The sequence below is a fragment of the Phalacrocorax aristotelis genome, chromosome 1 (assembly GCF_949628215.1).
Source record: "Phalacrocorax aristotelis chromosome 1, bGulAri2.1, whole genome shotgun sequence".
Lineage (NCBI taxonomy): Eukaryota > Metazoa > Chordata > Aves > Suliformes > Phalacrocoracidae > Phalacrocorax > Phalacrocorax aristotelis.
In genome coordinates this window covers 137980034-137995381 of record NC_134276.1, presented here as the reverse complement: position 1 = coordinate 137995381, position 15348 = coordinate 137980034, and the positions used below count along the sequence as shown (strand labels likewise).

Genomic DNA, 15348 nt, shown 5'->3' with positions numbered 1-15348 from the left:
ACTAATGACTCTCTTACTTTAGGAATTATTTTAAGAAAAGATGTACTCTAAAATGTGTTGGGTGGAATCTTCACGTTGGTAGTTACACCTTGGTGTTGATGCTTCAACTGGTTATCATTTTGCATTTGGTATACGACTTTGAACGAGTCACTAATTCTAAAACATTTGAGAGATTTCTTGTAAGAGGACAAACTGCATTTTTTACTGTGTCTTGATTTGCCTGGTAATGCTAGTGAGAGGAGGCACTGTACTTTTTACCAGAATGAAATATGTTACTTCCTCAGTTGCCACACTTGATTTACTATGGTTCATTGTTGCATTCAAGGTAGTTCTGACAGATCTTAGATAGAAATCTTTACTGTTTTAACTCCTCTAATTTAAAGGCTTTTCTCAACATGGAATGCTTTCTCTTCAGTTTTGGTTTTATTGGTTTGGGTTTTGTTTTTTTTCAGCTAGAATAATTAATGACAGTTAACTTTCTCTTTCTGTGTAATTATTTTTTCATATTTGAGAATCCAGGATATGCTGTTATACTAATAACATCTTTCTTGGGTTTTTTTTCTCCTCATGTTCACTTTTCACAGGGATTTTATTTGTTAATTATTCGTGAAGTTTTGGAGTTAAGCACTGGATCACATTTTCCCCCCTTATACCAATTCTGTAGTAATGTTTTTTGGGTGTTTTTTTGTTGGTTGGTTGGGTTTTTTTTTTAACATTTATAACATATGAGTTTAGCTAGTTTGTGGTTTCAATGATACCTGTGCATCACAATGTGACTAAACTGATGTACCTAGATGTTGAGCGTTGTTATCCGATGTAGTAGTTTACACTTCAAAATATTTCCATCTTCAGTTTTGCTGCTTCATATCAGTTCTTGCAGGGCTTCACAAAGAAAAAAACAGTTCTATTCAAGAGAATCTGAATGTCTCATTATATTTGGACCAATGATAAATTTGTGTAGCCATAATTTCAAACTTTTTGCTAAGATGTCCCTTTCAGGAGAAAGAAACTGAGTGGCAGAGCGGAAACCTCTAATCAAATACAGTTACAAACTAATGAATTTATTTTTAATGGTGTTATATGGTCTTTCATAATAAAATTGAACATGCTTTGTTAGACACTAGGCTTTGCTTATTTCAAACATACAGACCCTAGAAAACATAAAATTGTATTAATTTCAATTTGAATTCCATCCAAAAAGCAATAAAGGTTTAGTGTAAGTTATGTATGGTTTTGCACTGTGATCTTTGCGAGGTAAGGTTTGTGAGGAATGTCTTTCTGCTTTCTGCACCAGTTTCCAAGGTGATTTAAAGCACCTCTGACCTCTTATACTAGCTGATTTAAGAACAGATCCCTGAAGCAAAGAATGAGGGAGGAGGGAAAGTTTTTTATCTCCTTACTAATTGGTGATTTGAAAAAGTGGTGCTGCTCATTGATAAGTGTGAAATGCTGCTGAGAATCTAGTGAGGTTTTCACATTGCAGGCTCAGGTAGCAAACTACAGGCTAGGATTTTTATGCAAAGGTAAAAATCCTAGAATGTTCCTGTTGACATAATTATTACATAATACTGTGAATAAAATATGAAGTAAACAGTAGAGCATTATTTGGAAAACATTCAGGATGTCTTATGCAAGAACACTTTCCTGGGAACCTTAAGAATGAAGATGATAAAGGAGCTATGTAACGAGTAGGAGAAGGGTGTGCTCTTCTGAGGAAGCTGAAACTGATACTAGACCATTTCAACTTTTTTATTAATATAGACAGGGATTGTTATTTACTGCTGTGATTTACTGAGTGATTTGGAAGTCCTGCCATCCACAGGTATACCAGGAAGCCAGAAAAATCAGAGTAACAAAGAACATTTAAAAAAAATTTGGAGAATGATTTAGAATTATCTGGGGACTAATAAACTAAAAAAATAAATAAAAATAAGTTTAATATTAGGACCAACTTGAATTGAGCATATATAATAGGTAAAGAGCCAAGATGTGTGCATTTCTTCATGAAAGATATAAAAAAATTAGGAAAATAATTAACAATGGTCTTAACAATTTAATTAGGAGAGTAGTAGCAGGTGCCTATATTAAATGTAATCTTTACATGTTTTTGTACAGGAAAAGCATAAGCAGGAGTTAGAAGACATGAGAAAAGCTGGACATGAAGCCTTGAGTATTATTGTTGAAGAATTCAAGGTAAATGACTTGCCAAGATAACACAGTTTCCAAGTATTATTACTGTAATAGTATGTAGTAATTATGCACTACAGGCAGTCTTTAGTACTGCTTGTTTTGGTTGCTCAGCCTCTTTCACTTTAAGACTGTCTTTTCTGTTGCTTCCAATTTAGAGTGCTTGGCCTGAGTTTTTGCATGACATGTTTTCTCACTCTGCGCTTTGGGAAACTTCAGATAAAGTCGGTTAGCCATTTTCAGTAATGAAACTTAAAACCAGAACAAAACAAAATGCCCAGTCAATTGTGGTAAACTTCAGGTTTGATTATTTATCATATATCCACATTTTGGACCTCCTCAGTCTCAACAAACTGTACTTACAGGAAAGCAGCCTTACAGAGCAATTCAGGTTTTTATCTACACAGCAGTAAGAGGAGTTAAGGATGAAATAAGGCTGAATCTGTAATTCTTCTCAGGTGTTTTTCCTAGTTCCTCTCAGCTGGTAAGACGAAAGAACTGGATGTTACCATAGATATATGTTTATCCTCTTTTGTACTGTTATGGATACTTTCTAGTAAGAAATGCACATTGGACAAAAACTGAATCAACTTAGGAGGAAGAGTAGGTAAAGCTAAGATTTCTAGTTAGACTTAAAGAGGTAAAGAAGATCTGACAGGGGGAAACCTCATTATGGGAAATGGAAAAGAAGGCTGTTTCTGAGAATGAGAAGGGAGGTATGAGACCCTGGTAGGCAACTGTGAGCTAGGAGACAAATCTGACAATGTAGCTAGTGAAGGGGAAGTTCAAACTGTAACTGCTCAGCAGCAGTAACTCATGACCAAGGAATGATCTGGCATGGAGGGCAAGAAGCCCCAACTACAGAATAGTTTAAACTTGCTGGAAGCGGGAATGCAAGGCAGAAAGACTCTGTGTAAGGGAGTGAGGTTTCCCTTGGTGATGAGATGATAAATGTCGCGGCATTGTCTGGGAGCAGTCCATGCTGGAATGTGAGTGCTCAGGGGCCACTTCTGGTAAGCAGAGCTAAGTCTGGGGAATGAACTGAACACTGGGCTAAGGTGCTCTATGCTGATGCTCACATGGGCAGTGCTGGTGCAAATGTATATAAGGAATTGTCTCATGTTGCATCTTTGCAGACTTCTTGTAGAGCTGTTTATGGACATAGGACTGTCCAATCCATTGTTTGTTTAATCTTTTTATGTTTAAGCATAAACATGTTTAATTTGCCTCAAGGGGTATGATAAAAACACCCCAACGTTAATTAAGGTTGGAAAGGCACTTGCAAGGTAAAAAGGGTAGGATTGAGGTTGGGTCTTGTGATTCAGGTAATAAGCTGAAAGCTTGAATCTAGGACCTGCTGGTCAAGAAGCCTGCAATAGTTTGTTAGGGAGAGTAGACAGGTTTGGTTTTTTTCAGGAAATACCCAAAACTTACTTGCAACTTATGTTTATTTCCAGCGGTGTCATGATCTACAGCTCCAGGAGAGCTATCTGTGCCAGATCCCAAGTCTGCTGAAAAATATGTGATCTTAATGTTATGCAAAACATTTTTTTTAAAATTAGGTTCTATGAGGCCTGTAGACTCTGTTCCTTATATGTAAGGTAGGCCTACCAAGTTCCAAGTCTGAGAGAGCACCACTCTGTAGGGGACCTGATGGTGCTTTTAGGACGCTCTGCTTGAAGGCAGACCGTGTCATAGGCTGCAGAAAAGTATATTACTTAATTCTAGTCATCATACATGTTTGCAACAAGTCATAAGAAAGCCTTTTAAGAATTGCTAATAACAGTAGTGTCCAAGCTAATATAGAAATTGGACTATCTGTAGAAATGTCTGTCTCCATCAGTACAACTTAACAGTAATTTCATCTAAAGGAAACCTATCCAGAGAAAAGTATCAAAAGTTTCTGTTCCTGAGAAAAGTTAATCATGGCCACTGGTGGTGTCCCATTTCTCCATACCTCCCTCATTTCACTTCTGGAGGAGAATTATTGCGTTTCTTTTCCCTTACTACTTTGGGGACCACTTTGCAGTTCTCAGATAGAAAGTTTCTTTGGACTGTCCTACTTTGGATGGGCCACTGAACATGTTGCATATCAGCATTTTTGATTTGCTTTGTGCTAGATTGTATAAAATATCTGGCTGTTTCTGTGTAAACTTAGATTTTGAAAAATGCAGTGAGCCATTGGTAATTGCTGTACTTATGTTTCTTCCATTTTAGCTCTGGCTGTATAAACAAATTGTGAAATGCAACAATTTTATAGTATTGAATGAAAGTTCGGTATGTTTTCTTGACATAATTTTGCACCTTTTTATTGTCTTTGTGTGAGCTAGAGGAGAGTTTTGCATGGGCAATATCCCTTACAAGGGACAATAATTTCTCCATGTATAGCTGGGTGAAGGGATATAGTCATGTGCCATATTGATTTTTGAAAACTGTTACCAGTCAACAGCAGCTGGGAAGACCTGATCTGCCACCTGGAAATGGCGACTTACATTTATCAGTTTCTGTGATTTGGCACAAAAGATTAGGGATTTAATTGAATCTGGTGATTCTAAGCAATATTTATATTTAGCATATTATTCTCATAGACTGTTTATACTCAAATTATATAAAGACATTCTTTAATACCAGAGAACCATGGCATGAATATACTTCATACAAGTCTTCCTGTTGCCTTATATGGCTAGTTGCCATATTTTGGTCAATGAGATCACAGGAACATCAGATATGCCAGCCTCTGAGTAAAATACTGCAACCAACCTTGTCTGGAAACATACAGCAAGTTATTCCTCAGGGTAGGAGAAAAAAATCAAAAAAGATTTTTAGGTTTTAAAAAAATCAAGCTTTTTTCGTTGCTTGTTTATAGCTTAAATCTTTTTAGTAACACTTTACCATGTACTTAAAAAAAAAAAAAAAGGAATATTGGTGAATCATCAGAGAATTCAGTGAAGCTAAAACCTGTTCTGTAGTTTTGTTAGAGAAAATACTCTCATGGATTCTTTTAAATGTTAATTCATATTTAATATTTCAATATGGAACAGGGTTAAAGTTGTTTTTTTCCCTGTAAGTAAATGAGTCAAATGTACTTTTGTAATTATAAAAGTAATACTTCACATTTTGGGGACTTTTTAACTATTCTTATTGTTAGGAATTTCTTATATTTATCAGACTTGTTAACAGTTAGCAGTTGGAAAACCAAGTAAAGGAGTCCTACACCATTTCTATAAGATTATAAAGTAATTGTGATTAGTTCTTTTAGTGATATACAGAATCATGGAATTCACTGACTCTCTTAATTCACTTATGATTAGCTGTGCTTGATTTTGTGCTGAAATATATCTTCTTCAGGATTAAATCCTTTGTTAAGACAGTGTTACACTAATACATACAATTTATCTGCAGAATAGATTACCATTTTCAGTAGATTTTGTAAGTACTATCTAATTAATCCCCAAATTACCTTGAGTGTCAAAATTCACTTAATCAAGTGTACTGAAATGTTTAAAAGGTACAAAAGATTTTCCTTCCTATGCATTGAATACTGTCCTATTTTGCATTCCTTGGGTTTCAGTAAAACGAACTAATGCAAATTATTCCAATGAAATGCTTGCTCATGGCCCAAATTAGGTTCTGTTGCAGTCATGACTTGTCGGTATTGTGACTAATCCTTTCTGACACCAGCCAATTATAATTTTGTAATGCCACTCCAAGCACAGTTGTAGCATGAGTGAATGTAATGCCCAACGTTGGTTGTTTAAGGATAGCTATGTAAAGGTATAAAGAATCCCCAGAATCCCTCAAGCCCCAAATACTCCAGACTAGGTATTGGAACTCTGGGTTGAACAACAATGGAAAAGAGTTGACTACTTGCCTTTTCTGTATTTCCAGCATCCATAAGTCTTCCTACTGGTAGATTTGTGAAAGTGCTTTTCTTTTGGCACGCAAAAGAAGAGAGAGTTGGCATTTTTTCACTTCTGTCTACAAGGCTGCTAATTTAGTAACCAATAACTCACTTTTTGTTACATTCAGAGCTAATTATTACTCCTTGTGGACTTCTTGTTTTATCTTTCTGTGCTTGAAAATGGGTTATACTTTCTGATAATCACTCTCCTCTATTTTGGGGAATTATTTGTTGTAAAAGGGACAATATTTCTCCAAGTTGATCTTCTATTAGTATGTTATCCCTAGGCAGACCAGGCATTCAAGTTTAAGACCAAAAACCCTCTCAATTCCTACCCTTGTTTTGACTGGTCCTTCTTAATACAGCAACAGTGTAAGCTGGAGCTTACACAAAAAGTCAAATACTGAATGATCTAACTTCAAGGACCTGAATATACCAAAGCCCTTAGAATTATTGCACTTGTCTTTGGAATACTCGTTGCCAAATGTGCTGGGAAAGCCATTAACAGAGACCGTTAGACACTTTGTAGCACAAACCCTCAAAAACCTTGGCCATTGTTAAGCATCTCACATTCTTATCTTCCTTTCAACAAAGAAACCATCTACAACACAGTCACGAAATCTGTATTAAAAAACATGAGGAAAAAAATTAAAAATGAACTTGGGGTTCTGTGTAGGCCAAGTTTCCCCTTCTCGTGTTTGCCTAGTTTTGTTTAATTTGTGTTTTCATGTCATTATTTTTTTTTTTAACTTTTATCCCTGGTAATTAACTACGGTAAAGAAGAGTAAATGTAGATCTTGGAAATTATGCTTCTGGGATCATGTCACATTTTAAGTTATTTACCACAAGCAACAAAATGATTTTTTTTCTGCTTGTTTAATCAAACTTTTGTTCTGAAATTGTCATAGTTGTCTAAATAGAAGAGTTAAGATTCTTAATCTGTTTTGTTTATATTTCTCCCCATATAAAAGATCCTCTAATGTAAGCTTCAAAGAATATGAAGTTACAGGCAGTTGTAAATTTGATGGTGTTTATTTACTTAACTTATTTTATGCAATTATTAGTCTTCTAAAACACAGCTTGTCTGAATCAGATGTGTGTTTCTTTTTATGGAAATTAACATCAAGATGCAAAGTCCTTTCCAGCCTTTCCTACAGTGAGACGTTTGTTTATCAGTTTCCAGTGTTAGGTGGTTGGGGTTTTTTCAGGTTTCCAGAACGTAAGGACAGATTTGCAAAGCATGGGATATGTGGGTGCCATCAAATTGTGTTTCAAAAATATTTGTGTCAATAATAGACTGAATAGCTGAAAGGTGACCTCCTAATAAAGAAAAATTTGAAATATTTTGTTACAAAAGAAGTTAGTCTAGAATCAGGATATCTTTTTTTTAGATATAGTTTATCCCTAGTGAGGAGGGAAAACTCTTGAAATGTGGCCAGTTCTCAGCTTTTAAAACACCAGCTTAGCTTATTAAGTTTCCAAGATGACATACTGGCTCAGAAAGACCTTACACATGAATAAAAGGATAAATTGAAAAGTTGTTGCAAAGGCTTGTATTGCACTTCCAACTTCTACGCTTGTCCACGTGTAAGTTGTACTAGAATTCAAGTGGGCTTGAATGTAATACGATATTGGTTTTTGTCACGAAGAGCTCATGGCTAGAAGAGGAGAGATTCCTTGTCATTTTTACAGTGTAGGAGTGCTCATGTACAACAGTGATGCTACTATAAAAATCTTTCTACAGAATTCTGATAAAAGCAAACTTCAGGCAAGTCTCAATCTTCTGAAGATCTAGCTATCAAAAATATTTTGTTGTTGATTAAAACATCTTGATATTTTAAAAGTAATTGTAAAAATTACAAGATATCTCTCCCTCCCTTTTTTGGTAAGGATGACTTTTTATATGTGGTTCTGACTATAGAACAATAAATGTAGTGTTAAATGTTATAATTGAAAGGTTTGATTAAGAGTGAGTTTGCAGTTTGTTTCTGGCAGGAGTCTGGGATAATGGTGTTTTGTGGAAAATAAATAATTTAAGCTCACATGCCAGTAAAACTGAGTTATCTAGATAAACTGAGCATACGATTCAAATTGTAAGTTGTTGGTCATTACTGGTATACCAAAAGCAGTTGAAAATGAAACTGAAGTTGTTATCCCACTTTACAAAAAACACGTTGCCTTATTCTTGTATTTGATCCAAATGTGTTTTACGTTATGTCTTTGAAACACCTGACTGAAATTCAGTTCACACTGTAAACAGGACAGTGGTTAGTGAAACCATGAAGCTTCTTCATACCCTGATGCGCATCAGAATGTGTTGGCCTTTTGTAAAAAATAATTTTTGAGAATTTTCCACAGGAAATAACGTTTTGACTTGATGTGTAAAATTTCACAGCACAAGCTCTGTTTAATCCTTTGGTAGCACACTATGACTATGAATGGAAACAATTCAGGAAATTCAACTTAATATTTAGTTTTATTTCATTTAGAACCTCTACTTCATTGTAAATTGCAAGTTGCCTCTGACCTAAGCAAGAGTTTATTTGCTTTCATTTTGATTAATTGTACTTAACTTGTACAAAAACCCCCTTTATTCCTTAGGACCTGTATGGACATGTCTCATTTTCACTTAAGGGAGGCTAACCTGAAAATAGCCTGATTGTGAAATTATGGATTATCTTGGGCTGAAGTGGATAAATTGGATTCTGTTGAAAAAGACGTTTTTGGAAATCTTTTAAATAGTTTTATTTATAAAGTATGTGTACTAGCTAATAACTGAGTTAAAACACAACCAATCAACTACTATGTTTTGTTGAGTTAATGTATCGTCTCCAAGGGTCAGAAAAGATATTTTGATTGTGTCCTCTGCTCTGTCATTCAAGAATTGGTTCATTTTGCCCTTAAATAAAGTAGTAGAAATTAATTAGTGGTGGATACCAGATGCTGAATTAGATGAATCATTGTCTAATGCTATGAAGCATAGAATTTCTTGTGTACTATTGCTGAAATTAATATTGGTACTTAATATAGTTCATATGTTTGAAGTACTATGGTAAATCTACTTTTTGCTAGGTAACTTTATTTTAAAAGATAACTTGTTTTGGCCATATTGACTCAGCAATTTTGAATTAAAGGTGTTTGATGTACTGGCTTGTATTTAGTAACTTAAGCAAGTTAATGAGGGTTGAGCAGGAGAAAGAAACCAGGAAGGATATTCTTTTGAATTGACTAAGGGTTTAGTTGCAGTGCTTTTCAGTAACATTATAGAACATAATGCAGCAGCCTGTGTATCATGAAGCATGTTTCATACTGATGTTTCGTGTGGGTTGGTTTAACATTTGCAAACAATGCTACACATCCGAGGATCCTGGTTTTTGCACAGATTGGAATTGCTTTTATACTGTTTTTCAGACGAGATGAGAGTGGGTAATAAATTCTGCTCTGTTTTTCCTTTTGCCTGTTTTTTTTTTTTTTCTGGCTAATTTTTTCCCCCTATAAAAAGAGGGAGCTGAGAGAAAGAGATTTGGCAATTTGTTAGGGAATTTGGGATGAATTTGGGAGTAACAGTCTATATTTTGGCCATATAATTCAAGGAGGATTTTAATAAATTCTAGCTTTTGGCCATTCAATAAATACTGTTCTGGGCAAGCAGCTGTGGTTTCTGTCGCCAGTAGAATTAAAACAGCATGCACCAGGGCTGGGCAAATAGGCTTGTATTAAAAATGGTCTGGAGTGTCTGTGCTACAGTTTTGGCAAAATCTTAATCATTGCAACTTTACCTTTCCAAGGATGAGGACAAATTTTAGAAAGCATCTAGTACTCTATACATAACACAACCTGTAGAAATACAGGACAAAATTTTGTGATCATTTGTATTTTCTCATCTTTAAGCACTTCTTTTCAGATTGGGTACAGTACAGTTTTTCAGTCACTAGTCTGTATGCTGTGATGCAGTTCTCTGTTGTTCCCACAGTACATGTAGTGTGCTGTCAACTACATTCCAGGACTAGGTAATTCTCTGACCATTGCTAAAGCATACAACAGAGTAATTAAGATGTTGTGGTGGGCTGACCCTGGCTGGGCACCAGGTGCCCACCAAAGCTGCTCTGTCACTCCACTCCTCAGCTGGACAGGGGAGAGAAAATATAATGAAAGGTTCATGGGTCGAGATAAGGGCACGGAGAGATCATTCACCAATTACTGTCACGGGCAAAACAGACTGGGCTTGGGGAAATTAGTTTAATTTATTGCCAATAAAAATCAGATTATGATAATGAGGACATAGAAACTAAATCTCAAAACATATCTGTTCAAAACAAGTCAATTCCATATCTGATTCTCATAGTTTCTTGTCACTTCTTTGAGTCATCTTAAGTTCCTGTACTGAAACTGAGGATACTGAGCAAGGTTAATTGTTAAAATATGAGGGATTTTATTCCTGTCCCAGGTTTTTTGACCAAATAAAACTGACTGAATAACTTAAGTCAGTGTAACTTTCAGAATTAATTCTGGTTTTAGAGGAATTAAATCTAGATGTGTTCATTTGGCACCCTTTTCTTCCCCTAATAACTTTCTCAGTGGTACTTTCTACAATCATTTTGTTTTTCTGATTCAGAAGCCAAAACAGCTATAGATTAAAGTCTGAGGCTTAAAACTTCACTGAATTTTAGCTTTGATTAGCTAAGAAGTTTATGCCAAGTTGAAAATTAATTATAACTGAACCAAACCTAGTAAAACAGTCAGTGTAGACATTAATTCTTGGTTTTCTCAGTTAAAGGTTTGGTGGTGGTTTTTTTTTGTCCATTTTAGTAATGGTGAAAGTGTAATATGAGACACAGGGAAGGAAGGAGGAGATGGTAAAAGGCAGTGTCTGATTACTTGGAGCTGTGGTGACATTTTTCAGTTTCTTTTCAGGAGTCAGAACAAAAATGCTACTATTCTTACTTTATTAGACCTAAATATACTTTGATTGTTTAGTACATAACCCTTGTAAATTCTGTCTTTGATTAGTGGAAAGGCATCAGTTCAAATGATAACGTACTTACGATCATAACTGTCTATGCAGCTCTTTTTTTTAACTCTTTTCTGTTTTCTTTTTTGTCTCTTTTTTTTGCAATTGTGGAAAGACATTGCTTTATGACATCTTTTTGTTCATACTTATTTTTTATAGTCAGCTGGAACCAGGCAGATGAAGGATATATGCAATGAGCATAGTAGTGTCCCAGGCCATAACTGCATGTTAGAAGAGAATGAAAGGAAATCATCAAGTTTGGCTTTTATTTTATTTAAAAAATTCATATTTCTGATAATATATTAAATATGGGACATGATTTCAAGGACAAATGAAGAATAATGGAAGACTTAAAGGGCAAGATACATTTGTTTAGTCATGATAATTCTCTATGATGCTTTTCTGTTCATACTTCAGAAGAGTAGAATTTCTGTTTTATAGAAGTGCCTTATCTGACAGTATTGGCAATTATAATCAGTCCTCAGCATAAAAATTTTCTAATGAGAATAAAATCATTCTACACTTTAAAAGAAATTACAGCTCAACATTCTGTTTTGATTGTAAGCATATATTAAAACCATAAGATTCTGAGAATCTTCAGATTCCTCTTGAAAGGGGAAATCTTATTTTTATAATAAGGGGTTACTGTTATTTGATGGTATTATGTGACACCTCATCTTCATTTAAGTGACTTGAAAAGATTTGGGCCTTGGCATAAATAATTTATTCTGTATTTTCAAGGCCTGTTTGGCTGATCTGCTACATCTCTCCATAGAAAACAAAGATTTCTGTATGGAGTTTTTTTATGGCACAACATGGGAGCTATCTCTGAAGTACTGTGCCACACTAGGCGATTTTTTTGCTCTGTCTCCTTACTTGGCCAGCTGGTGGAATAGTCAAATATAGGATCAATTCTGTGGTACTGTTTAAACTATGGTAGTGTGTATGATAGAAAAGGAAGGTTCCTGAATGTGGAATTCTATGCATTTTCTAAAGAAAATTATAATAAAGGTTTTAAAAACCTCTGCATGCTATCCAATGAATAATAATAATTTCCTTGAAAAAATAAAGTTCTTTTAAATTCATATTAAATGATACACAGTCACCATTAACATTAGAACATTGTTTGCATTGTAAAGTGCATGAAGTGACTCATTCCTTGGCGTGAGCAAGAAGCTATCTGAGAAATGGCATTGCAACTTAATGACCATTCTGTTACTTTTTTCCCTAAGATCAGAATTTTTTATTTTCTTTTGTGCCAATTACATGAATCAATTCTTGTCACAATAGTTTAGGCAAAAAAATCCCATTACCCCAAAGTACTTACTCATTTTTTGCCAGTGATATGTGGCAATTCTAGTTTATACACAGTGAGATTTATCATATAGTTTCACATACAGAAGTTATACTTCTTTGAGGTTTAAGTTTTTGTGATTGCCTGAATATATATCAATAAAAGAACTAAATTTAGTTGGAAAGAAATTGGCTTTCATGAAAGTAGAGTTATAGCTAGCTAAATGGTGTTTGCAGAGCTGTAAACGTATTCTTACACTTTGATTAAGGTATATGTTAAGCACCATATTTTACCTTTTAAATCCCTCTGAACCTGTGCTGAAAAGTACTACTGTACTATAATATTACTGAAGAACACTGATTTTGGCATAAGTGGCTAATTAGTGGAAAATTTGGAAAGGTAGTTCAAAAATTGTCAGAAAGTATTTTTGTATACATTTTTTTAAACTATTCAAAGTTGTATTTAATGTCTGTGTTATGTTCCATGAAGTAAATATATCTCTAAAATAAAGATTGTTTGAAAGATGGGATTTTTTTTCTTGTCTGCCTTTGGGCCAAAGGTCTGTTTTCTATAAAACTTAGGTCTGTTTTAACTTACACAGTAATTTCAACTACTTCACTATATTGATTACTAGTTAAAAATAGTTTGCTACGTTGTGTATAAATAGCCCAATGAATATTTGGAAAGTTACATAAATATTTTATAATATTAGGGAAAAAGTCTTGCATAGCATGAGTTAAGTGAATCCTGTGTTAAAATACCATCATTGTTTAAGGAAGCCTGACTGTAATTCCTCAAATGATAATTTGGTTTTTCAAGTATTTTAAATTTTTTTTATTTCTCTTTTTGTGTTCAAATGTTGGAAATTCTGCAGAGTTCAGTCAAGTGCATGTGAATACGCACGTGCGCGTGCACACGTGCCCACACACAGAGAGTTCCTATTTTATCGTCTTCTTGTTACTGTCTTGGTACTTTGACTTTCCACACTTTGACTTCCACTGCTTCACATTTGAGTGTGAACTTCCTGGGGGGGCGTTCTTTTATGTTTTAAATTACTCACATTTTCCATCTGCTTTTACTTGAGTTGTGGTTGTGAAGATCATGCTTGGCCCATGGGATCTTGCACTGTGCCGAGAGGATGTGGAGTTTTGTCAGCCAGGGAAATATGTCTGGCTTTTTTCTTTTTTTTTCTTCAGCAGCTTTCATATGCTTCTCTTCTTGTGTGGTCCCACTAAACTAAGTATATTTAACAGAAATACTCTCCCTCTGTATCTTCTGTGTGCTGCTCTCTTTTAAGCAGACTGTGTATAAGAAATCTGAGATCCAAAAAATTTTAGTCCTGACTGAAAACAAGGTAATATTACATAGAAAGGTACCTTAGTAGTTGCACATTCTAAATTCAAAATAGCATCCCACATTCTGGATATATACAAATATTAGAAGATCTGCAGTTACCAATAAACATCCCAGTTATATCTTTGTTGAATACTCTGTGCTTTCTTTTTGCAGGCACTACTACAATCTACAGTTCAACAGCAAGAAGCAGCTATTGAAAAACAGTATATACTAGCAATTGAAAAACATTCTCACAAATGCGAAGAACTTCTTAATGCTCAGGTATGGATGTGCACAGACAAAACCCTTCATGATTTTTTTTTAGTTTCAGCTCCTTTCTGTTTGAAAAAAATATTAATGTATTTGATCACCAAAGAAAATAATCAGTCTTTCACCTTGTGTCCTCAGCATAAGAATAAACACAACTATTTAAAAATGCAAAATACATAATCACTCTTCATCTGTTGGGATCAAAGGTGTTTTATATCATTTAAACCTGTTTAGAACAGATTCAAGGAGAGTCTAGTACTGAGAATGTCTCAGAGCAACTTAGTATTTACTCCTTTAAAAGCTGCCATTTTCTGTAGTGTTGGAGAAAACAGGCAATTATTTTTCATTTACATGCAGGATTTGATTGTATGTGATTTGCACAAATTTTTGATCCAAATTTGTGATACTTGTAGATGGTAGACACAAACATCAGTTGTCTAAACATATTTTTATTTCATAGAAATATTACCAAAAAAGCTCCAAACCCTAGCTATGAGGAATTGCATAATATTCAGAAATATATATATGTAAATAGGCCTATATTGGCTCATTTAACATGACTTGAGTAAAAGCTCACTGCGTAGCAGGTATTTGTAATCAGAAATTACTGATGAGTATCTAAACAGTGTAAACCTGGTTTATTATTGAAAATACCTTGGTTTTGATTCAAGAGTTGTACTTAAGTCAAAGTTTAAAAAAAAAAAATATCTAATTTTCTAATAGCATCGTAAAGTTGTTTACATTGCAATTAACAGTATTAACAGTTACCTTTTAAGTACTGTTAGCAACAATTCTACTAAACATACAAAGGATAATAGCTTGTTTATTTAATTTTCTTGGGGTATATTAGACCTAAATACATCAGAAGTCCACCTGAAGTATTCCACCATTTCAAACACTATTTTATGACCATTTAACTGTTCTGACCATATCAATTAACACTTAGTGCCAACATGTATTAGATATATGAGCATCTGTATAAACAGTATGAAGGAAAGATGTAATGGTTTGGAGAAATCAATTCCATCATGAATGAGGAGTTTATTGCACAGAACTACAGTTACTTAATGCTTACCATAAAGCTCTGCCTAAAAGGAAGTAAAAATGGATTTTAAGAAAATGTTTTGTGTTACTGAAATGAACATATTTTTTTACTGACTTGGTATCATTTTCTGAATGGTAAAAAGCAGTGAATCTCATGACATCTGGAAGAATTATTAGAAGACTTTTTGAGGGTGTACTTACAGTTTGAGCAAAAATATTGCTTCTGTGATCTGTTACGTTTGCATCACAAACCAGAAGGATGGGACAGAAATATGAAAACATGTTCAAGAGGTTCAGATTTACCTG

General features: G+C 34.4%; 1 protein-coding gene across 16 annotated transcripts in view; it reads left to right on the top strand.

Moving 5' to 3' along the window:
- Nucleotides 1-15348, top strand: part of CCDC91 (coiled-coil domain containing 91) — a 154969-nt gene that overhangs the window by 72321 nt on the left and 67300 nt on the right. For all 16 annotated transcript variants that reach the window (XM_075111735.1, XM_075111787.1, XM_075111697.1 and 13 more), the window contains 2 exons: nt 2116-2193; nt 13903-14010. In XM_075111735.1, the coding sequence (XP_074967836.1) occupies nt 2116-2193; nt 13903-14010 (186 nt within the window). The remainder of the gene's footprint in view (nt 1-2115; nt 2194-13902; nt 14011-15348) is intronic.